This window comes from Pelodiscus sinensis, chromosome 29, assembly GCF_052426305.1.
Source record: "Pelodiscus sinensis isolate ZL-2025 chromosome 29, ASM5242630v1, whole genome shotgun sequence".
Taxonomy (NCBI): domain Eukaryota; kingdom Metazoa; phylum Chordata; order Testudines; family Trionychidae; genus Pelodiscus; species Pelodiscus sinensis.
In genome coordinates this window covers 10,887,100-10,909,713 of record NC_143080.1, presented here as the reverse complement: position 1 = coordinate 10,909,713, position 22,614 = coordinate 10,887,100, and the positions used below count along the sequence as shown (strand labels likewise).

General features: G+C 47.9%; 1 protein-coding gene across 2 annotated transcripts; it reads left to right on the top strand.

The window, feature by feature from the left end:
* Positions 1-995: 995 nt before the first annotated feature.
* Positions 996-22,255, top strand: METTL2A (methyltransferase 2A, tRNA N3-cytidine). Of its 2 annotated transcripts, XM_075911377.2 has the most exons (9): positions 996-1,160; positions 2,382-2,473; positions 8,501-8,871; positions 11,277-11,326; positions 13,816-13,876; positions 16,336-16,475; positions 18,461-18,567; positions 18,789-18,854; positions 20,344-22,255. In XM_075911377.2, exons 1-9 carry the CDS (start codon positions 1,036-1,038, stop codon positions 20,514-20,516), a joined length of 1,185 nt encoding a protein of 394 aa, XP_075767492.2. In that variant the 5' UTR covers positions 996-1,035; the 3' UTR covers positions 20,517-22,255. The 2 variants fall into 2 exon arrangements, with proteins under 2 accessions (XP_075767492.2, XP_075767491.2); XM_075911376.2 differs by lacking the exons at positions 13,816-13,876; positions 16,336-16,475 and having other exon boundaries at positions 1,036-1,160.
* The last annotated feature ends 359 nt before the right edge of the window (positions 22,256-22,614 follow it).

The following is a 22,614-nucleotide window of genomic DNA, read 5'->3' as shown; positions in this document are numbered from 1 at the left end:
AAAAAGCGGCTTGCTTTTTCGAAAGTACTGCTTGCAGTCTGGACACTCTTTTTCGAAAGAGGCTTTTTCGAAAGGCTTGCAGTCTAGACGTAGCCATGGGGGAGGGGGGAGCGGAGAAGTGCCTTGTGGACACGGGTGTAAAGAGGAGCCCTTGTCAGCACCCCATGACGTTTACTGGACCAAGCGGACACTGGGGCTATGTCTACACTGGTGGGTTCTTGCCCAAGAATCCGCAGAGCGGCCACGCTGCCCGCCCGCTCTTGCACAAGAAGATTTACGGCAGGCGTGGGAAGAGAGGGCTTCTTGCACGAGAGCTACGCTCTCTTCTAACAGGTGCAAGCTCTCTAGCGCGAGAGGCAGCGTTGACCCGGGGCAGGGTTTCTTGCACAAGAGGCAGCGTGGACCCGGGGCAGGGTTTCTTGCACAAGAGGCAGCGTGGTGCGGGGTTTCTTGCACAAGAGGCAGCGTGGTGCGGGGTTTCTTGCACAAGGGGCAGCGTGGTGCGGGGTTTCTTGCACAAGAGGCAGCGTGGTGCGGGGTTTCTTGCACAAGGGGCAGCGTGGTGCGGGGTTTCTTGCACAAGAGGCAGCGTGGTGCGGGGTTTCTTGCACAAGAGGCAGCGTGGACACGGGGCAGGGTTTCTTGCACAAGAGGCAGCGTGGTGCGGGGTTTCTTGCACAAGGGGCAGCGTGGTGCGGGGTTTCTTGCACAAGAGGCAGCGTGGTGCGGGGTTTCTTGCACAAGAGGCAGCGTGGACACGGGGCAGGGTTTCTTGCACAAGAGGCAGCGTGGTGCGGGGTTTCTTGCACAAGAGGCCCCATGGCTAACACAACCCTCCGCGCTGTTTGGCGCACGAGCGCCCACGCTGCCAGGGACGCACGTGGCAGTGCTGGGCGCGGCTCCGTGAACGTTCTCGCCCCGCTGAGGTCTCCCCCACCCGCTAGGCTTGCTCGCCAGGCGCGCGGCGGCTTCCGCTTCCGGGCCGGCGGCGGCTTCCGCTTCCGGGAAGGCCGTGGTGGTTGTTTCCGGTTCCGGATGGCTCGGCTTGTCATGGCGGCGCCCGGCGGGCCGGCGGCGGCGGCGGCGGCGCCTGGGAGGAGGCAGCCGTTCGGCACCCGCTTCCTGACCGACCCGAGCCGCCTCTTCCAGCACAACGCCTGGTGAGAGACCCCCCCCTCGCCGCGCGTGCGCAGCCTCCCCCCCCGAGGCACCGACCAACCGTCCCCCCCGCAACCCGATGCTGCCGCCCCCCCGCGTCTTTTGCGCGTCCGCGCAGCACTGCCCCCCCCCTCGGGAACCGCCCCCCCCCCCGTTTTCCATACGTTCCCTCCCCCGCGTGGCAGCCGCTCCTCGGGCCCTCCCGCTCCGGGTTTTGCCTCCTGTCCCTGCTGCCCCGTATCGGAAGAACAACCCCGCCCCCCCCCCGGGGGCCTGGCTAATCCTGCTGCCCCTGCGTCCTCCTTTGTCCTGTCCCCTTGCCGGGGCCGTGCGCTGCGCGGGTAGAACCCTCCCGTTCATGCCGGTGCAGCCCTGAGGGCGCCTTGAAACTGGCAACAGCGTCTTACAGTCTGGACGTTTCCCTCTGTCCAGCGCCCGCCCTGGCGCATTCGCCCCCGTCGTTCAGCATCGATGCTGTTTAGGAATGAAAGATGTTTTAGGATGTGACAGGAGAGTCATCTGCTTTGTCAGCAAAGGGCGCCTAGTCGTGTCGACTAGTACTCGAGATGCAGCCGTGCTAGTCTGGTCATGCTGAAACAAAAGACAGGACTATGCCGTACGTTAAAGACTAACAAGACGGTTGATGAGCTTACATGGGCCAGACCCACTTCCTCAGATCAAATTGTAGAAGAAAATTGGCCACCAACCAAAGGGATACAATCAAAAAAAGTGGACACTTATAAAATTGACAAATCAGATTTTAGAGTGGGCGTAAGAGTGTCTATGAGATAATGATATTAGGGATGATAATTGGGGAAGCTGTCTTTGTAATGGGTAAGATAACTAGCATCTCTTTTAGTCTTTAAAGTGCTGCATAGTCCTGTCTTTTTTTTTTTAGTCGTCTCAAATGTGAGAGTGATGTTTATGGTGTGGATTTGTGTCCATTAAAGCTGGATGGGCATTCAAAACAATTCACATACACCTCTGAACAGCCATTGTATGTTGATCAGCTTTAGATTACTACCTAGCTGGACTAAATTTGAACTGGAGACCTACAGATAAAACCTCTATTATTACCAGTTCAGTGAGTCATCTAATTTCCTCCTTTTGTTTGCTTATTAGAAGTGGTTTTGGTTTATAACGTACTGGATATTGAAATGCTGTTACACTGCCCAGCAGCTTTCTCCTCTTAGCTAAGTAGCTCATTTTATTTTCCCCAACAGGGATAATGTAGAATGGTCTGAAGAGCAGGAAACCAATGCAAGGAACAAAGTTCAAGAGAACAGCGGGCAGCTTGTGCCACAAGACAAACAAGGTACTTCTAGATGTCACTTTATTTCTTAGAAATCTTGATATGTCAGTACAATAGCTGACAATTCTAGCAAAAAAACCAACTTCATTTATTTCCCAAAATTTTTCTAAGATCATGTTTAATCAGAAAGAATTGATGTTTTTGATCAGACTCAGGATCTGTTTAGTATGTGCCACTAGATTATAGCCTTTAGAATTTTCCCCATAATTCACCTAATAAGATTTGATGTCATCTTGTATAGGAGGAGGATGTTGGCCTGGCATTACCATGTTGCTGTTTTATGTATGAATAGGAAATGCCAAAAATCATATAAACAAACTTCTTCCACTATAAGGGTACGTCTACACTGCAACATTATTTCGAAATACTGTCAAGCTGGAGGACTTCTTATTTCAATTCCTGTAACTCTCATTGGGAAGTCAGAGGAAGAGTGCTCTATTTCGAAATAAGTGCTGTGTAGATGCTCCCTATTTCGAAATAAGCCACACAATTGACGTGTAGATGCACCCCAAGACGAGAGTTCTGATCCTGTTCTGCCTTCACAGTTGTCTGTCTCTCTATCAGCTGAATGACTTCTAACATTTAATCTTGAAGTGCCTTTCATGATGTTACGCTGCTTATAAAATAAGCTTAATTTTTCTCTTATTAAACTATAGGCTATATTAAGGGTAGCCATAATTATTTACATTACATTAAAAAAAGAACAAAAAAACTAAGAAAACTGTGAGCTTATCCAGGCTAAGAAAAATGTGAGCTTATCCAGAACCTTGCATTGAATGTTTGGCATCAAATCATAGTAAAGTCGTACATTTAAGGCAGGACCAAGCGTTTTTAAAACCATCTATGACAGACATCTCTCCAACCTACTCTTAAAAATCTCCCATGATGGAGATTCCACAACCTCTCTAGGCAATTTTATTGCAGTGCTTAATTACCCTGTCAGGAACCTAAACAGCCCTTGTTGCAACTTAATCCCGTTGTTCCTTGTCCGATCCTCAGAAGTTAATGAGAACCATTTTTCTCCCTCATAGCAATATTTTATGTACGTGAAGAACATTCTGTCCTCCTTGTCTTCTTTTCTCTAGACTAAACAACCCCAGTTTATTCAGTCGTCCCTCATAGGTCATATTTTCTAAACCTTTAATCCTTTTTGTTGCTCTTCTTTGGACTTGCTCAAATTTTCCACGTATTTCCTGAAGTGTGGCACCCGGAACTGGACCCAGTGCTCTAGTAGAGGCCTAATCAGTGTGAACTAAAGGTCTAAGAACTTCTTTCAAATTCCCTTCATTTGCTCAAACCTTGGTGCAGGAAGTATTGGCATAGCCATCACTTCAACTCACGGTAATTATCAGGGCTCGACAAACAATGTAATCTAGTCGCCCGTGGTGGATAGATTACACCCTGGAAGAGCCAGCGCAGAGCGATCTGCGCATGCGCAGAGCGCAGAACCGCGCAGCTGGCAAGCAGGGCTCGCTGCCTCTCGGTGAACCCTGGTAATTATAAATCTGAATCAGGCTGGAGAAGCATAGCTGTGCAGCTAATGTTGGGTTAAAGCTGCTCTGAAGTTCACCCAGCACCTTTCCTCTCCTGCTCTGAGATCTCCTTCTACTGTATGAGAGACAGTGAAAGTGTTCTGCTGTCCTCTGGTATACCTTTCTCTCAAGAGCTAAGCTAGGGATTTGATTGATATTTCTTGTTATATTCCACTTCACTCTTGTATGTAGCTAAGTAAATGTTGGTATTTCTAAAGTAATCTGCTCCTGGGGATCAAACTGGACCTGCTTCTTGAATTAAAATTCAAGGGGCACGAGCCTATTACATCTATAAGACAGAAATGCTAATTCTGATGGAGCTATTCAGGCCTATTCCATGTAGCATTCCATGGTGTACACAATTGCGGGTTCTTTACTGCGTCTAAAACTAACCTTCCTAAACTCTTGGGTCTAGATTCTCAGAAGTGCTCAGTACCCAGCAGCAGCCATTGTGATATCTAACATGCTGAGTTCATCTGAAAATCGGGCCATTGAAGAAAACTGCCCAACTACCCACTAGCTTTGCTAACTCAGAGAGCAGGGGAAAGATGGTAAATGTGACACATCTGTGGGACCTTAGCTGCTATATATTTGAGACATGCATCTGTCTGTTCAAGAACTGCACCTAAACGGTAAGAGCTAGGCCCACCAAATTCAGTATATAGCTTGAAACTCTCCCCTGATTCTTATGGGAACATTTCTGGCTGTTCCCTTTCATCAGGGAGCAAGGGGAAAAGTGCACAGTTTGCTGCATTCCTCACTCTGGCTGGGGAGAGCAGGGGGTAGATGAACCTGAACCTGCCGTAGCCTGGGAACCTCCCCTCCCGGCTGTTCCTGCTGCAGCAGCCATAGAGAAGTGCTTCTTGCCTGTTCCCATACTGCTCCTGTGAGAGAGGGCTGGAGTAGTCCTCTCTTCCCAGGGCAGCCTGCATATGAACCCCTCATCCCCTTCCCACCCCAGAGCAATGATTTAAATAAAGAAAAACAAAAATTCATTGAGTTAAGGACCTGACCAACGACGGGTACATCTTCTAGCATTGCTATAATTCAGTGCATAGCACTCCATAGCCGTATTCTGCACAGAGTGGAATCCCCGGTGAAGAGCTTGTAATCTAAAGCATAGGCAGTTACAGTACAGAGCAGAACAATGCAGAGTAGGCTGTTGGTCGTTACAGCTGCAGCATCTTATAGCCTTTGGAATTTATTTTAAAGGAGAAAGGAAGGTGCTTGATGAATGCGGGTAGTGGAAGGATATTAACTAGCTAGAGACAGAAAAAGTAATCTGACTTTCACTCTTTCTCTTTGGAGGACAATAATTCATTGTGTCCATGGAGTCCCTGATTCCTTCCTCATCTTCTGTGGCCAGTAATTTTTGTTTGGGACCATACTTACTTCATCCAGGAGATTCTTCTAGTGGGAGGAGTGAGTATGGACTGAACTTCGGGGTAGTTCTCAGAAGCAAGAGCAGAGAGATCAGGACTTCCACTTAGGGATGTAAAATCTATTAAATGGGTTGGGCTGGAGTGGAACATCTGCCACAGGTGGGGGCTATTCTGGTTGGGCTGGAGCATCCCTGCCCACTGTGTGCCCAAGCTGGACCCACCCGCACACAGCGGGGCTGGAACAGCCCCCTACCCACAATGGGTGGGGGGCTGCTCCAGACCCATCAGTTAAGGGTAATCGGTAAGTCTCGCCTGTTAAGGGTGAGGCTTACTGGTTAACCATTAACATCCCTACTTCCAATCAAGGAAAGAGATCTGCATGAATTCAGCTCATACGTGGACATCCTTACACACTAGTGTTCTGACTAGAAGGAATATTTTTAATATTCCTGATCTTAAAGCAGGAATTATGGATGAAGATCATTGGGCTGCACTATGGAAAACATCAAATTACATAATTATAATGGACCTTTCTTGTCTTAAAATCTATTTTTTGAATGATATTTATCATCTGGTCCTTGATTTCTTGTTCTTACATTGCTACCAATACGCTGCGTGTACCTGAGGTCTTTGCTGTTTTACAAACAGTAAGTTCCACGACATCTCTGAGGTGACTAAGGCTAAATAATACAGGTATACCAGAAGGACAACCATACCTCTGCAATAGAAAATAGCTGGTGTTCAGTAATGCACAGCCCTACTGCACTGCTCTTCAGGCTAGAAAGTGCATAATATCTTATCCAGCAGTTCTCACCGGAGGAATTTCAGTCAGAAGTTCTCAGTAAGGAATGCACGGGTTCCTGGGGAACACAGAAGTATTCCAGGGTCTACATCAACTTATCTAGCTGTTTGTTGAGATTTACAGCAGCTACATAAAAAGCACTAGCAAAGTCAGTGCAAAATAAAATTTCAGGCAGGCAATGATTTGTTTATCCTGCTTTACATGCTATACACTGAGCTGTAAGTACAATGTTTACACTCCATTTGTTTTATTTTATTATATGGGAAAATAAGAAAAGATACAACTCTTCAGTAATAGCATGCTGTGACATTTTTGCATTTTAATGTCTGATTTTGTAAGCAAGGAGTGAGATGAAATTTGGAAGTACGCAGGACAAATGAGACTCCTTGAAAGGGGTACAGTAGTCTGGAAAGGTTGAGAGTCAATGATTTAGGGAATTAAAAGGTAGAGAGCTGAGTTGGAATCTTGCCAAGATGCCAAAGTTAGCATCCCCTGCTTGTATGAAAATGCTGTGGAATGTTATCAGCACCTGTGTTTTCTCTGAAAGATGGCACCCCTAGCACTGGACTTCCTGGCCTCCACATTAAGAAATTGGTTCCATGGAGCTGAAAAAAAGCACCAGCTACTGAACCAACAATACTACTTCCTCAGTGTTAGTGTTCCTTGAATGTCTCCTATGGAAATCCTAAATGGGCTTCCCCTGCTCAGTTTGAGATCTGATCAGATCACAGCTATGACTGCAGCCTACTGTCACATTAAAATCTCCCCTGACTTGGGTTCTGAAGTCATGGCTCTTTACAAGGCCCTTGTAGCTGGAATAAAGTTAGAGCAATTATTTCTATAGTTAGCACTTCATGCTTCAGGATGAATCCTGCTAAAAGTACACCCAGAACTAACTTTTCAGTTCTTTGCCAAAACAATTATTTTCTCTTTCACCCAAGCCGCCTTTTAGATGGAGATTGTATTTCTCCCTAGACATGTCCAGCCTTCTTTTCTTTGTCCTCCTTTGCCCATCTTTCAAACCATTAGAGAGATTCCGGCTGAATTTTCTGTGTCCTAGGCTGGCATAAGACTAAGTCCAATTTTAAAGCCTCCAGTCCTTGGTGGGTGTCAGAGAAATAGAGTGCCAAGTGTAGAAGAGGGTGAATAATCATCATTGTGGGTGTGAGTTCAATAAATAACCTATCGCTGTCCAAAGCTGTTTAAGGACTTGCATGTTGTTGAAATGCGGCTGGTGTCTATGGCTCAGGGCACTGAAATTAGTTCTCTATTCTCAGCACAATAGGGCAGGACTGCTCTTGCCAAAACCTCATTTGATAGAGAGACCCACCACACTTGGAAGATGCTAATCAGTTCCTCACACTGAGTCCGTTTCCCAAGAGGGGAAGCAACTCCAAGAACTGTACTGGGTCTCTCAAATCTGTGCAGCCAGGTGGTGGAAATTGTACCAGGCCATTTCTGATCTCAGTAGAAACACCATCTCACTCACCTCCACTCCACCTCCTCAACAGAGGGGAGTTCTTCCGGCTCTTGCTCTATACTGTGGTGGTCATCTCATGAAATTGATCCAGTAGGCCCAAGCGATTAGACTCCCCACTTACGTTTCTTTCTTTAATATATATATATATTAATCCAAGCCCTTAACCAGCATTGGGTGCATGGGGGAGCAGACAATGGTCTCCCTGGTCTCCTTTTCCTGTCAGCAATCTCAGGAACGTCTGATGCTCTATATTGTACCAAGCCGTGGAAATAAAGTACAATAGGCAGCAGTCCTGTACTGGCAGTCAGACTACATTATTATAATGTTTCTAAAGCACATTCCACTCCACAATTTCAAAACACAGTGTCAATACTAGCAAAGCCTTCAACAACCCCTGTGAGGTAAGTACATTCTATCCCATTTTTCAGATAGGGAAGCAAAAAGGCCTGATTCCAAAATATACTAAGCACCTTCATCTCTCGTTGACTTCACTGGGAGTGGTAGGTGTCCAGCACTTTTCAGGGCGAGGCCCTAAGTGACTTCCCTCAGGTCCCAGAGAGTCACTGGCAGAGATAGGGAACAGGATGATGCCGAAGTTAGCATCCCCTGCTAATAAAAAAATACTGTGAAATGTTATCAGCACCTGTGTTTTCTCCAGTTCTCTGCAAATAGGCCTCTTCTATCTCAAAGTTACCATGAAATCCAGACAACTTCTTTCTCAAACACTTTCCTTAATAAGTTGCTAACTTCAGCATGGAGCCTGACACACCTGTCTGGTTAAGCTGATCTTTGACTTGTCTTCTGTTGATCCTTCTTCTGTGTCTTTCCGTACAGATGAATATGAGCTCAATGCTAATGAATACTGGAATGATTTCTATAAAATCCATGAAAATGGCTTCTTCAAGGACAGACACTGGCTGTTCACTGAATTTCCTGAACTGGCCCCAAACCACAACCTAAGTCAACCTGAGGCTTCTGCATATGAAAATGATAGCACCAGACACGCCAGGCTGGGGAGCTGTGAAAATGGTCCTTGTTCATTGGAAACCAGAATACAAGAGCATCATCAACTGGACTTGATGAAAGACAGTAGCAATATCATCCACAGACTCAGCACAGATTGTGAAGCAAGACTAAAACTGGGTGACGTGAAACAAAGTGATGGTGACTTCCCGGGATCCTCTGCCACTTACCGTATACTAGAGGTAACTTCAGTGAATGGGGGACACTGAATCTTTCCCAGTTGAATCAAACTTGGCGTCTGAGTCTTTGGTCATCTAGGTGACTGACTTTAAACTGACAGGCTGACATGTACAACTTCACCAAATCCTACAGCACAATGCAACTTTCCATAAAGAACTATCTTGCATACAAATCGATCCCAAAGCTCTTAACAGAACTGAATAATAGGCGAGAAGCTGAAATATAGGCAAGGAGAGAGCTTCATTTTCAGGAAAGATTCAGGAAGGCTGCTACATGGGAGAAGGCTCCTATACCAGCAATAATGAGACTAAGCAAAGGGATGGGGGGTAGTCACAGAGTTGGAGGCTGGAAGGACTCCAGATCATCTCATTTGACCTCCCCCCAACCACAGATTTCACAGGCTACTACCCAGCAGCTGTATATTAAATCCAACAACTGAAATGAGACTGAAATATTACAGCCCATGGGTGACTATTATGTGCCACAGGTAGAGAATGGGATTGCCCAAGACCTGCAATGGAAATAAAATGATTGTGAGATTTGCTCAGATAATCCTGGAAAATGGTTTGTACAGATATACTTCAGAGGAAAGGGGGAAAACACAAGAGGCAAAGTATGGGGGGGAGGGTAGAGAGAGGATAACATTTTAGAGGTGAACAGGAACAACGCAGTGGAGAGTGTTTAAAACAGTGGTCCCCAACCCTTTGGAGCTGCTGCGGGGCCGGAGCTGCCCACGCGCCGCATGCCCAGGGCTGGTCCAGATCATTCGGCGGGCACACACAAATGCCCCGGCGGGCGCCATGGCACCCATGGGCACTACGTTGGGGACCACTGGTTTAAAAACAGAGAAGGCAACTTTGAACTGAATTAAACCTGTTGGGTTTTGGTTTAGATTGGTCTTTGTCACCAACTAGTTTTCAAAGTGGTCTGACATTATTCAGAAATAACAAACAGTGTGTCTACACTGCAAGCCACTACACTATTTCGACATAATGGCGAGCTGGAGTATTTCTTACTCCCAGCCCCTGTAACCATCATTTTACAAGGAGTAAGGGAAGTTGAAGGAAGAATGATCTTCCTTCGACTTCTTGCTGTGTAGACAGTGCCAAAAGCTGAATTAAACTATTTCAACTTAAGCTATGCAGTTGATGTATCTCAAGTTGCATAGCTTAATTTGACTTCTGCCCCGCTGTGTATACGTGCCCTTACTGTGCAAAGAGTTGGACTATGAACTGTGTTCAGAAAGCTTCCCTCTGTCCCTGACTTTGAGTTCTGACCCCGATTCTGTGTATGACTTGAGTGACGTACAGTTCTGAGAATCATATTGCAGATTTAAAGAAAAAAACCAATCCTGCTCAGTACAGCTAAGGAGTTCTCAGGAAGTTGTGAAGTTTCGAAATGGTGATGCTGCTGAAATCCCCTTAAGCATTCCTAGAATAGGTTCTATAACCTATCAGGCTAATAAACTATTAAAGCCAAATTATTTGTACTGTGTTTTCCCCCACAACTATTTGCACTGTGTTTTCCCCCCCACAACTTGTCACTGTGGACAATCTGTGAACATATATCTGTGGCTGGTTCAGTTTCTGTTGTGTCAGTAGTGGTGTTGGAGGTGAGTCAACATAAATAACTCTGGATCTTTCTGCAGGATCCTAGCACCTAAAACTGTATTAGAGGCAACTTTCCATACTATTAAACCATCTCTACTTTCATAATCCGCTTGTATTCTTTCTGCACCCGCTGTCATTTCAAACATCCACTAGTACATTCCACTCTGCTTACTTCAGTCCTTCCACAGAAGTCCCTAAACATTCAGAAACAAAAGCCGCTGAACTAAGTTGTGTGGCTTATCTTCTCTTCAAATGAGTAGTATTGCAGGCCCAATCATAACTAGGGATAGTAGGAGAATCATTTAGAAAAGGTGTCAGAAATAACAGGTTGCAGCTATAACAGAAAAAAAAAAAGAGCAAAGCAAATTTCCTTCTCCTCCCCCACTCTTCCTCATTGTCTCTGTATGGAAATGAAACTGACTAACCCCTGGCCTTTGAGACTGCTTGAGTGACTCATACTGGTTGTTATGCTTGCAATTCCAGCAGTAACAACTTTCAAGAATATCAGTGATCTTGGCAAGCTGTCGGACTGGTGGTAGAATTAGGTAGCTAGATCGGTGGCTTCCTGTGGATGCTTAGATGCAAGGCCTGATCCTGAAAGGTGCTGAACATCTTCATCTCTTGTTAATGGGAGTCACAGGTGTTCGTTGTTTGGGAATGGTCCCCTGTAGGTTGCTGGAACATCATTTTGTGGCTGAAGAGTGATGTTTTATAACATCTGCTAAGTGCAGACTAGAAAGCAGGAGTTGGTGAGGAAAGCGATACCAGTGTGTAACAGGCTGCTCTGTGTTTTGCAGGTTGGCTGTGGTGCTGGAAATACGGTCTTCCCGATTTTGCAAACTAACAAGTAAGCAACTCTCATTATTTACTTGTAGAGAAAAAATGAATGACTGGAAAGGATTTTGTGCTCTGCTCTTCTTTTTAATGCATAGACTCGTGGCATATAGAAGAGGCTAAAACACAAATACACCCACTTGTCAATTTTGTCCTTTGAATGATTGAATTGAGATTATAAGGTTGTTGAGGGTCCATAGAAAGCATTTGATGCTCATGAAATTCTCCACATCCACTCATCTGTGGCTTTCAAAGCACTCTACAGCCGTACTCTCCAATCTCCATTTTCCCTCCTCTCCTCCAGGACTATAAGGCTTACTAACCCCATCACTGTACAGATGGGGATGACAGAGGCATAAAGGTGCTAAGTGACTCATCCATGGTCACATGGCAAGTCATTGGTAGAGATGAGAATAAAGCCCAGTGCTCTTAACTCCCAGCTGCATGCTCTAACCATTAGCCCCACTTCTTCCTTAAAGTTACTCTGCAAGGTGAATTCATTTAAATTAGGGCTGTCAGGTGATTACAAAATGAATCGTGATGAGTTGCACTTTTAATAAGAGAATGCCATCTATAAAATATTTTTTGATGTTTTACATTTTCAAATGTACTGATTTCAGTTACAACAGACTACAAAGTGTATAGTGCTCACTTTTTATATTTTGTATTATAAACAGGGCTCGACAAATAACACAATCTACTCGCCTGTGGCGAGTAGATTGTATCCCAGAAGAGCCGGGTTTGGATGATCTGCGCATGTGCAGAACGATCTGCGCATGCGCAGATCGCTGGACAGCGCGGCTGGCGAGTGGGGCTCGCCGCGGTTCGGCGAGTCCTGATCATAAATATTTGCACTGTACAAATAAAAATAGTATTTTTCAATTTTTAATGTAGTGCAATCTGTTTATTATGAAAGTTGAACTTATACATGTAGAATTATGTCCAAAATAACTTTTATTTTTGAATGCAGTGTAAAACTTGAGAGCCTACAAGTCCACTCAGTCTTCCTCCTTGTTCAGTTAACTGCTCAGACAAACGAGGTTGTTTCCATTTGCTGCTCGCTTTTTGTTTACAACATCACCTGAAAGTGAAAGCAGGCATTCACATAGCACTGTTGTTGTCAGTCTTGCAAAATATTTACGTGCCAGATGTGGTAAAGATTCACACATCCCTTCATGCTTCAATCACCATTCCAGAGGACATGCATTTCTTCTGATGACGGATTCTGTTTTGATAACAATCCAAAGCAGGGCAGGCCAGTCCATCTTCATTTTCATCATCTGAGTCTGATGCCACAAGACAAGGTTGACTTTCTTTTGGGTGGTTTGGATTCTATAGTTTCCACATCAGAGTGTTGCTCTTTTAAGACTTCCAAAGCATGCTCCACTTCTCGTTCCTCTCAGATTTTGGAAGGCATTTATGATTCTAAATCTTGGGTCAATTGCTGTAGCTATCTTTAGCAATCTCACACTGATGCTTCCTTTCCACTTTGTCAAATCTGCTGTGAAAGTGTTCTTAAAACAAACAAAGTGTACAGGTCATCATCCAAGACTGTTGTTATATGAAATGGATGGAAGAATTTTTCCCCAAAGCGTTCAGTCACCAATTTATTTAATGATTATTTTTTAACACGCATTATCAGCATAGAAGCATGTCGTCTAGTGGGATATTTCCACTACATGCATCTGATGAAGTGGGTCTTTGCCCACGAAAGCTTATGCTCCTACACTTCAGTTAGTCTATAAGGTGCCACAGGACTCCTCGCTGCTTTTGCAGATTCAGACTAACATGGCTACCCCTCTGATTCTAGAACAGTGTTTCTCAATGTGGACTGTGGGCTGCTAACAGACCACTCTGGTTTGTTTACTTACCCGCTCCTCAGTCATGGAAGTGAGATGCTTAACACATTTAGTATATAAAACAAACTGATTTATTAAACATATTAAGTATTGTCTGTAACTAGTGAATTGAATGTTTCACCATTTCCTGAAGATTTTAGGACTAGTAGTTTTCACCAACTCTCACCTTGTTTTTAATCCCAGATCGGGAGATGAAAAAGCAGGAAACATTTTGTTTTATGGTTCCAATCAGTTTCTCAACTTTGAATGAACTAATCATTAAACAAAAATGGTTGAGTAAATTGAAATTGAAAAAAAAAATGTTTTCTCTGCACCTGCATAAGAAATTGCTGTTGTCAAAAGATAGTTTAGCACTTCAACAAAACCTACTTATAGGGGCTTAACCAGTGACTTCCACCAGTTTAGTGCTTTGATTTTCTTTAAAATTTTGGCAGCAGACATGTAGTGTGTGAATATTTTTGACTGAATATTTTAACAGATTATAGTAAGTGTAGGTCTTAATGTAGATTGTCATGATTACAAATTTAATTTTAAATAGGTCTTTTTAAAAAGATAAATGTATTTAAAAATTGAGGTTTCTTTATGATCATCAATTTTTATCAATGCAGACGACTATTTCCTGTTTCTTGTATATTTATTTCAGTGATCCAGGGCTCTTTGTTTATTGCTGTGATTTTTCCAACACTGCTGTGGATCTTGTCCAGGTAAACTAAATATTGAATAAGTTCTAGATGCTGTCACAGCTAGGGATGTTAAATATCGGTTAATTGAATAGTCGAGTAACCTCATGAAATTTTATCAGTTAGTCGACTATTCGGGGCGGGGCCAGCAGCCACTATATCAGAGGCAGCGGCACAGGGTGCCAGGTAGGAGCTGAATTGTGAGGGGAGCCAGTTTAAAAACCATCTCCCCTCATGGACTGGCTGCCTGTTGCCTTGTGCTGCTGCTTCTGAGAGAGAGGCAGCAGCATGGGGTGGCAGCAGTCCCTGTCTGGGGTTGGTCTGAGCTCCTGGACCCCATGCAAGCCAGAACTGAGCTGGGCTGCCTGCCCACCCTGGCTCTTACTGCACTTGAAATGCAGAGCTGAAATGGGGTAGTCCCAGACCCAGCATGAGCCAGGACTGAGCCGGGCTGCCTGCCTGCTTGGATCCTAATACACTTTGAATGCAGCTGTAGCAAGGGTAGATCTCAGACCAGTTGCAAGCAGCACTGAGCCAAGTTGCTGGCCAGCCTGCTAAAAATGTACTGGCAGAGAGAGGGGGAGAGGGAAATATGTATAGTCTATAGCATTAACCTGTATGCTTTTGCTTATCGCTTAATTGACTATACTGTTCCATCCCTAGTCACAGCTAAGTGCAGCTTATGGAAAGATCTACAATTAGCACTAGTTCAATTAGCATTAGTTCAATTCTTGATAGTTAGCTAGAACTGGACAGTACTTGCCTCATAGTGCAAGTAGATTGGGGATCTGACCATTGGAGGCTGCAGAAAGGAAGGGGACAGGATTGATTTTAAAAGGACAGTTTGACGGTGGTTCTGGAGAAGTGATTATTTCTTGCAGCCCCAATTCATTAATGTGATTCTTGATTCACTTGTATTAGAGCTATAACCACAGGTCTGGAACTAGTAGTTGATTGGGCTAGTGTGTCCTGATGGATGCTGGCTTTGTTATTTTGGCCATGGAGTAGCAGATGTTAACAAACAAAAACTGTAAAGAACAGAGTTTGGAAAACTTAGCTAGAGTGTTAAATTTGCCTGCCAGTTTGCTATGGGAACTCGTGAGGGGGGAGGAGGGTAGAGGCACGGGGCAGCTGTTCCAGTATCACTTCTGGTGCTCCCTTCCCCCTTCCCAAACAGTGACAGGGCAAAACTGACCAGAGTCTGCATATTAGAGGGAGCTGGGGCTGCTCCTCAGGTCTGTAAAACAGACCCCTTCTGTTTAGGAATCTAAATATGCTTTTAGGAGCCTGGCATTAGACTTCCTGGTTTGACCAGCAGGAGTTTTAACCATTGATTTGGCCCTTTGTTCTGCTATAAAGGGGAGAATTCCAACGTAATGGTGTAAATCAGCCATTTCTATTGATGGTTTGTGAGACGTTTGACCTTAAAGCTGTCATTGGTCCTGTAGCTTGGCACTGCTTTGTATGGCAGCAGTGAAGGACTGACTAGAACGAGGGGAGAACTCTTATAACTGACGTATCCATTCGATAATTTTCCATAGTTCCCCTCCACTGACTAGAGATGTTAAATTTTGATTAATCAGCTTATCAAGTAGTTCCATCAACTACTCAATTAGTCAGTAAGGGAGGCGCTCACAATCCCACTGCGCCTCTCCCTTTGGCTGTGGCTCTTGTACATTTCAGAGAACGAGACACAGTAGCAGGGATGCCTCTGCCTCCCCTGCTCTCCCCACCACCACGTGGAGGTGGTGTTGGCGGGAACCAGCTTTTAAGCCAGCTCCCCTCAGCGCCAGCCCCTTCTCCCCCCCCCTTGCTGCTTCTAGAGACAGCAAGGGGCATGTGTGTGAAGCGACTAGTCGAGGGACTACTTGACTATCCAATAAGCTGACGCTTCCATCACTACCACTGACATCACTCAACTATTCTAATTACATAACTGTACACACAGGTTATTTCAAGATGGACTCCTGGCCTTCGGGGGTATCTCTCTGATGCAGAAATGTGTGCGTCTCCCAGCCTAGGTACATGGACACATGCTAACGCCATTCGACCCAGTGCACTGAGTGTAAACGTTGCAGGATGGGCGATGGCTCAAGCTAGCTGGTCAAGGAGGCTTGGACTTGGATGGCTACCCCAATCCATTGCCCTTGCCACTCTGTCCACGGTGCTATTTTTAGCATGCTAGCTTGAGTGGAGCTACCGCGAGTCTGTCATAAGAACGGCCATATTGGGTCAAACCAACGGTCCATCCAGCCCAGTATCCTGTCTGCCGACAGTGGCTAATCCCAGATGCCCCAGAGGGAGGGAACACAATAGGTAATCCCTGTCCTGGGTTGAGTGTTGCTCAGCCTACTGTGTAGACGTGCATTGGCTCTTCCAGCTTTCCCTCGTGAAAACACAGTTTAGACAAGGCAACTAGGTAGCTTTGGTATTTATGTCTGCTGGTGTCTGTATCCTCTTGTGTGCCCCTCTTTTAACTACAGAGCAATGCAGAGTATGACTCTTCCCGCTGTTTTGCCTTTGTTCATGACCTGTGCAAGGACCAAAGCCCGTACCCCATGCCAGAGGAGAGCCTGGACATTGTTATTCTCATCTTTGTCCTGTCAGCCATTCGCCCGGAAAAGTAAGTCACCATCTACTCCAGCTCCAGCACTTCCCCTCCCACCCGCCTACCACAAAGGCAGCAGCATGGTAGGGAGGCCGGAGCAGTGCTCACAGGGAATTGGCTTAAAAGCTGGCTCCCTGTCAGTACCTGCTCCCATGGAGCTGTCTGCTGCCCGCACTGCTACCTCTGATACAGAGGCAGCAGCCTGGGGGGAGGAAATGGGAGCTGGTACTAGAGGGGAGCTAGCTTAAAATCTGGATCCCCCCCCCCTCTCGCTTATTAATGTCTAACTGCTAACAAATTCAGTGGTTACATGTTGAAACAACGACCCACCCGCCGAGTACTGACACTAGCCCTGGTCTGTTCTGCAGTAGAATACCGTGCCCTGGGTTGGAGCCCAATCCCACACACCAAAATTAACTTGGCTCTTCACATAATCTGTGGTACCCTCACATCCAGGCCCAGGCTACCAGGACTGGCTAACACTGAGCCAGCAAATACCTGCCAAGATGCCGTGACAGGGAATACAAAAAGCTCGTGGCAAATACCCCGTTCCCACTCTGCCCTGACCTAGCCCCTTGCCACCGACTAAACCAAGAAAACCCCGCTAGCCTCGTGCTGGAGCCTCCTTGCAGAAGATGGTCTATGAAGCCTGAGCAGCTGCAGACATGCCCAAAAAAATCGAAGGGATGACCCAGCTGTGGAAGTGCTGGGCTTCTCCTCCCCATGGTGCCCGTGCACACCTTCAAACTGCTCAGTCGCACGCACGGACCGTTTTTTAGTTCTGTGTTTATGCAATGCATCCCAGTCCATGACGGGGGCTCCTGGGTGCCATGATGACTGCAACTGGAACTGTGTACCCTTGGGATAACGTTCTTCTCTGATAACCAACATGGCAAAGCCTCCTTAAATGGCTCACGCTCTGGTGGAGATGTTGGGTTGGGTCCCGTGTAGCGGCGCCTGTGCCAGAGCATGTGGGGCTAAGACTAGCCAGCTTGAAGATAGGCTGATGTGAAAGCTAAATACACTGAGATGGGAAGGCCTCTTGTGCGTCTGGCCGGGCTGTGATTCACTCTTCTGAAGTGGGGGCTCTGCTCCCGAAAGATTGAGAGATCCTGCCTTGCACTAGAAGTATCAGGGCCAACCTCTGCTTTCTGACCTACCTACAAACCGCTGACACCAGGGTTGTAACAAAAATGCTGGATACTAGGGAGCCTTAGGTTTTGGGGCAGCACAGATCTGAGTTTCAGTCCATGTTGGCTGCAAGTGCTGAACGCGTCTGAAAAATCAGGCCCAAGGTGCCGCAGGTTGGGCACTCACAAAAACGTCATGGCCATGTCATAGGTTCTAAGGCCAGAGGGGAGAAACCTTATCTAACCTGGTCTCCTGTAAAACACAGGCAAGAGCACTTCACCCAGTAATTGCTATTGATACAGCCCATGTGGTTGAGCTGTGTAACAAATCCTTTCAAAAGGCCTTCAGCCCTGACCTTCAAGACTTCAATTAACGGAGAATCCGGTGTGTGTCTAAGCGCGTTGTTCCAAGGTTAATTGCCCTCTGCTAGAAAGGTTTGCCTCCTGTCTAGTCTGATTTGGTTTTGTGTGTAGGATTCCTGCTCAGGCTCTCGCAGGAAATCTGTGCAGAACCATGGATAGCACTTGAGGCTTGTGCGTTAAACCATGTGACCACTTTCTCTCATGTGATGCCATTTTACAAAGACTTTTTCAGATATTTGTACAACCTACAAATCTGTGTGTCCGGAGGCAGCCCCGTTTATAGAGACAACTGCTGACAAAACCACAGCATCTTCATATTCGCTATTACAACCCTCCGCCTTAAAAACCATGCAGCTACTGAACTGATTAAAATGAGAATTTTTCACACACATCATAAGTTGTAAATAAAGGTCTAATCAAAGGAGCATTGTCTCTGGTCAGCTCAACTCATTCTAATGAAGCATAACTTTGAAGGCTGATGAATTTGCCTAATTTGCCCTTTTCCAGGATGCAGTGCGCCATTAACAGACTGAGCCGGCTTCTGAAACCCGGGGGAATGATTCTGTTACGAGACTACGGCCGTTACGATCTGGCGCAGCTTCGGTTTAAGAAAGGTATTTCCTTCTGCCATGCGGAAGCCTTTGCCATATCAGTGATGGGTGATGTGAGAGTGTCTGCGTGGAAGCTGCCATGTCTAGAGACGGGCTGAAAACTCCCCCTTCAGCACGGTGTGCCATAGAGGGCAGGGAATTGCCATCTGGCTTGCCATGCAGCTGACTGGCTGATAGAAAATGAGTTAGGTGGGTAATGCTGTCCGAACCATTCTTGCCCTCAGGTCGGTGTCTGTCCGATAACTTCTACGTGAGAGGTGATGGGACTAGAGTTTACTTCTTTACACAAGGTAGGAGATTCGATATCGTATTCCCGACCTTCTCACCTTCCTCATTCCTGCCTCCCCCAGAGGCAAGCAACTGACTGGGCCTCTCCCCTCAACCGGCCTGACACCTTAGAGGTTTGTCAGTTACATGGAGAGCTGTGCCAGTTGAAGGTTGTGAAATAAGGTCTTCGTTTAGCGGGAAATCCTTTCCCGTCTCCCTTGCATGCAATGGAACTAGTGTGCTTGCTACCCCCGGGGTGGGGAGCAGGCTGTGGGGAGCTGGGGGGGAGGGGCGTTTCCTGGATACTGTTGCGTGGGGGAGGGTGCGTGGATATAGAGCCAGAGGAGACAGTGCTTTGAGGATCTTGTCTTCTACCTCCCCCAATCTGGCGGCACTGCAGACTCTTCTGGCTGCTGGGCAGGGGTAGCCTTAGCAAAACAGCTGTGCCACTGCTCCCTGGCACCTGTATTCTCCACCTGTCGCCCCTTGCCCTCCACATCCCCAACCAAATGAGTGTTGTCAGGCTTAGTATGAGCTAAAATGACCGGTGTATGTGGCAGAGGTACATTCGGTTCACTGCCCAGGGGGACCGGTCACAGTCCATACATCTAAAATGGGTGTTTGGAAGGAGGCAAATCGCTGTCTGGCAAAGGTTTCGGCATGGCGGGGATGAGATAAAAGAGCACAAGCTGGGACTTGTTAGCCCTCTGCTACAGAAACGCTGTAAAATCATGTGCTCCCAGGGCTGCAGTTACATGGGATCTCTCCCCGGCACTGCTAGGTTTCTAGCTTTACATGCAGCCGGCGTGTTGGGGCTCCCTGTCACCAAGGGCTTCCTGCAGCCCATCGCTTGTGTTTGGACCACTTGGCTGTAGCGTGGTTCTGGCCTGGAGGCACTCAGTGTCTCGCTCAGCCTCTCCTAGGTGTGGCTTTTCTGGACTGGCTTTGGATTAATAGTCCATATCAGACAGACAGGACTGTACCCCTAGAGCTTCACAGCACGGGCCTGATCCTGGTGGGTGTTGAGTGGCCTCCATTTCCAGGGACTTGGGGATTTGAGCATCTTGATCAAGCCCCAACACGTTCCTGCCTCAACTGTCCCGAGTCTCAGAAAGTCCCATCCCCGCTGACATTCGTGCAGGGACAGTGCCTTGCCTCTTCATTCTCGGGCTGCTGCTCTCTTCCCTTCCTCCTGCCCCTGGCTCTCCATGAGGCCTGTTGTCCAAGCACTTCCCTGCCCCCTCAGTCGGGCACAGCAGAATGTGTTCCCCAAGGCCAGCATTAGCTCTTGCCAGGAGATGACCGCAAGGGTTGGCAGGCAGTGCAGAGACCCTGACAGATCCAAAGCCAGGGATCACCTGATCCTTTCATTTGACTGGGGGATCAGAAGCACTGGACTTCCCTAGCTCTTCCTTGAACCTTCAGAGGAATCTTTGGGCCCCCCCTCAGAGCAGTTAGCTGAGAAATTACTTGCTTTTGCTACCTTAACCACCTCCTCCCCACTCCTCCTAGATGAACTGGATGCTCTTTTCACCACGGCGGGGTTGGAAAAAGTCCAGAATCTAGTGGATCGGCGCCTGCAGGTGAACCGAGGGAAGCAAGTGACGATGCATCGAGTGTGGATCCAGTGTAAATACCGCAAGCCCTTCCCCGCGGGTCATGGGGAGAATGGGCATGCTCGTTAGCCAGGCGGGCCGGGTGCACGTGCCAGATTTGGACATGCTGGGAACTCTGCTCCATGAGGGGTGTAGCACTGAGCCGACCAGCTGGGCGCTGAATTCCGGCGCCTTCTGGAAAGGCCAGACAGGTGTAAGTTCCCATGCGTTCCATGCAAGGTGGAGTTGTGCTCAGGACGACCCCGTGACGCTACCTAGTTCCTAGTCTGGTTTTAAAATGAACGGTGACGACCAGTTTACATGAGGCGCGAACTTGCTGTCTGCTGGTGAGTCTGAGCAAAATGAGCAACGGTTCCTCCGTCCGCTGAGCGTCTGCACGAAAAGGAGCAGGTTGGACCTTCTCGTCAGGTTGGGAAGTTGGCAGGACAGTGCGGTTCATTCCATCCACCCCACGGGCCTCTCATCCTCCTGCTGCATCACTGTTGGTCGCCTGCTGCTCTGGGCGTTGAAAACCAAAGTCACGTGACCCGCAGATCAGCTACATTGAGAGGTGGGTTGCTCTGACAGGTTTAAAAACGTCAGGCTGGCTAGTGAGTGCAGGTTCGTTCCAGCCCTGTGCCGCTCCGAGATCGCCTTCCGCCCTCCATAAGGTAATCAGCTGGCTCGCTGTGGCGGACAGTACCAAGTAGAAGCCAAGCACAGGGTTCAAAAGCTCCTCACTTTGGGAGCCGGGTTGTGTTGGTGTGCTTTTAACTCTGGAATCTGTTTTAAATTGAGTGCGAGGTAGCGTCTGTGTTCCAGTTGTACCGCACAGAACTGATTTTCAGAAAACCCTGCCGGCCATGGCTTACACCACCCCTGAAGCCTTTCCAGGCAAGCGAGTGTGCTGTACCGCAGCTGATCTCTGCTGTGAATATCAGTACAACCCATTCAGTCAAGCCGGGCGCATGGTGCGGTAGAACAGCACTCCCCAAAGGGAGCTACTCCCCGTCTATCTTCCACCACGACCGTTCCCCAGTGCCGACCCCTCGCGGGATCTGTGTTGGGGAAAGCTCAGCCTGACAACTTCCTACTGGCTTGTTTTGGCCAGCGTTGCTGGGGGACAGCTGCCCCCAGCAACGGTCACTTCCCTCTCCGTAGGGTGGTGTGTCCCAAGGCTGGGCCCGGGCGCAGAAATGACCCAGCACATCCCTGGAGCCGCTCTTTGGGTGCTGCACATGCTGATGCTGTTTTCATGTTTCGAGTCAGACTCTGAACCGGACCTTTGCCTGTAAGTGAAGAGCTGGAAGGGAAGCTCCTGTTACGTGTGCCACGGTCCTGCTCCTGCAGCTCAGGCTTGCAAGAGCTCTCAGCCCACGTGGGCGATGGAGGAGAAGCTGACTGGACTCCAAATGCCTGCTGTTTGTAAGGCCAAAATCATGGGGGGAGGCCCATCTTTCCTTCACAGGTATTTAGGTTTGCCAGAATCCATTTTTATATTTTACTAGGGGGCGGTGCCCCATGCTCGCTACGCTCGCCAACTCCCCACCCTGGTTCCCCCGGTTGCTGGGGAGGGGCAGGCCTAGGTGTGGCAGCCCTGGCTCTCCCCTTTCCCCTCCCCCGCCCCCCAAGGCCAGGCAAGCACCAGCTCTCCCACCCTCCCAGCCACCTCGAGTGTCAGGCCAGGCTGAGGCTGGCCCGGCTCTTTGGCTCTTTCCCTCTGGCCGTGGTGGGGTTGGGTCAGGCCGAGGCTCTCCCCCTGCCCCCAGGGAGGGTCCAAGGCTGCCTCAGCCTTAGCTCTCCCCCCAGCCCTGACCCCGCCCCACCACTCCTACTCTCTCCCCCCTCTCCCAGCCCAGCTCTTTCCCTCCCCACCCACCGGCCCTGGCTCTTTCCTCCCCCCAGCTGCCAGGGAGGGGTCCTCAGCAAGGCTGGCCTGGCTCTCCCCCAACCTAGGGTGTGTGTGAAGGTGCTGGGGTGCAGGAAGAGGGCATGGCTCCCCTGAAACACCGGAGAAGGGAAGGCCCCCTGGAGCACCGGGGGAGGGGGAAGGGAGAGACTGTGTGACTCCCAGTTCTTCCCCCCCCCCCCCAAACCCAGGAGAGTGGGGGAGGAGAGAGGCCACAGCTCCCAGGCTTTGTGGCTTGTTCCCCCCTCCCCGAAGCACTGGACGCGGGGGAGAGGAAAG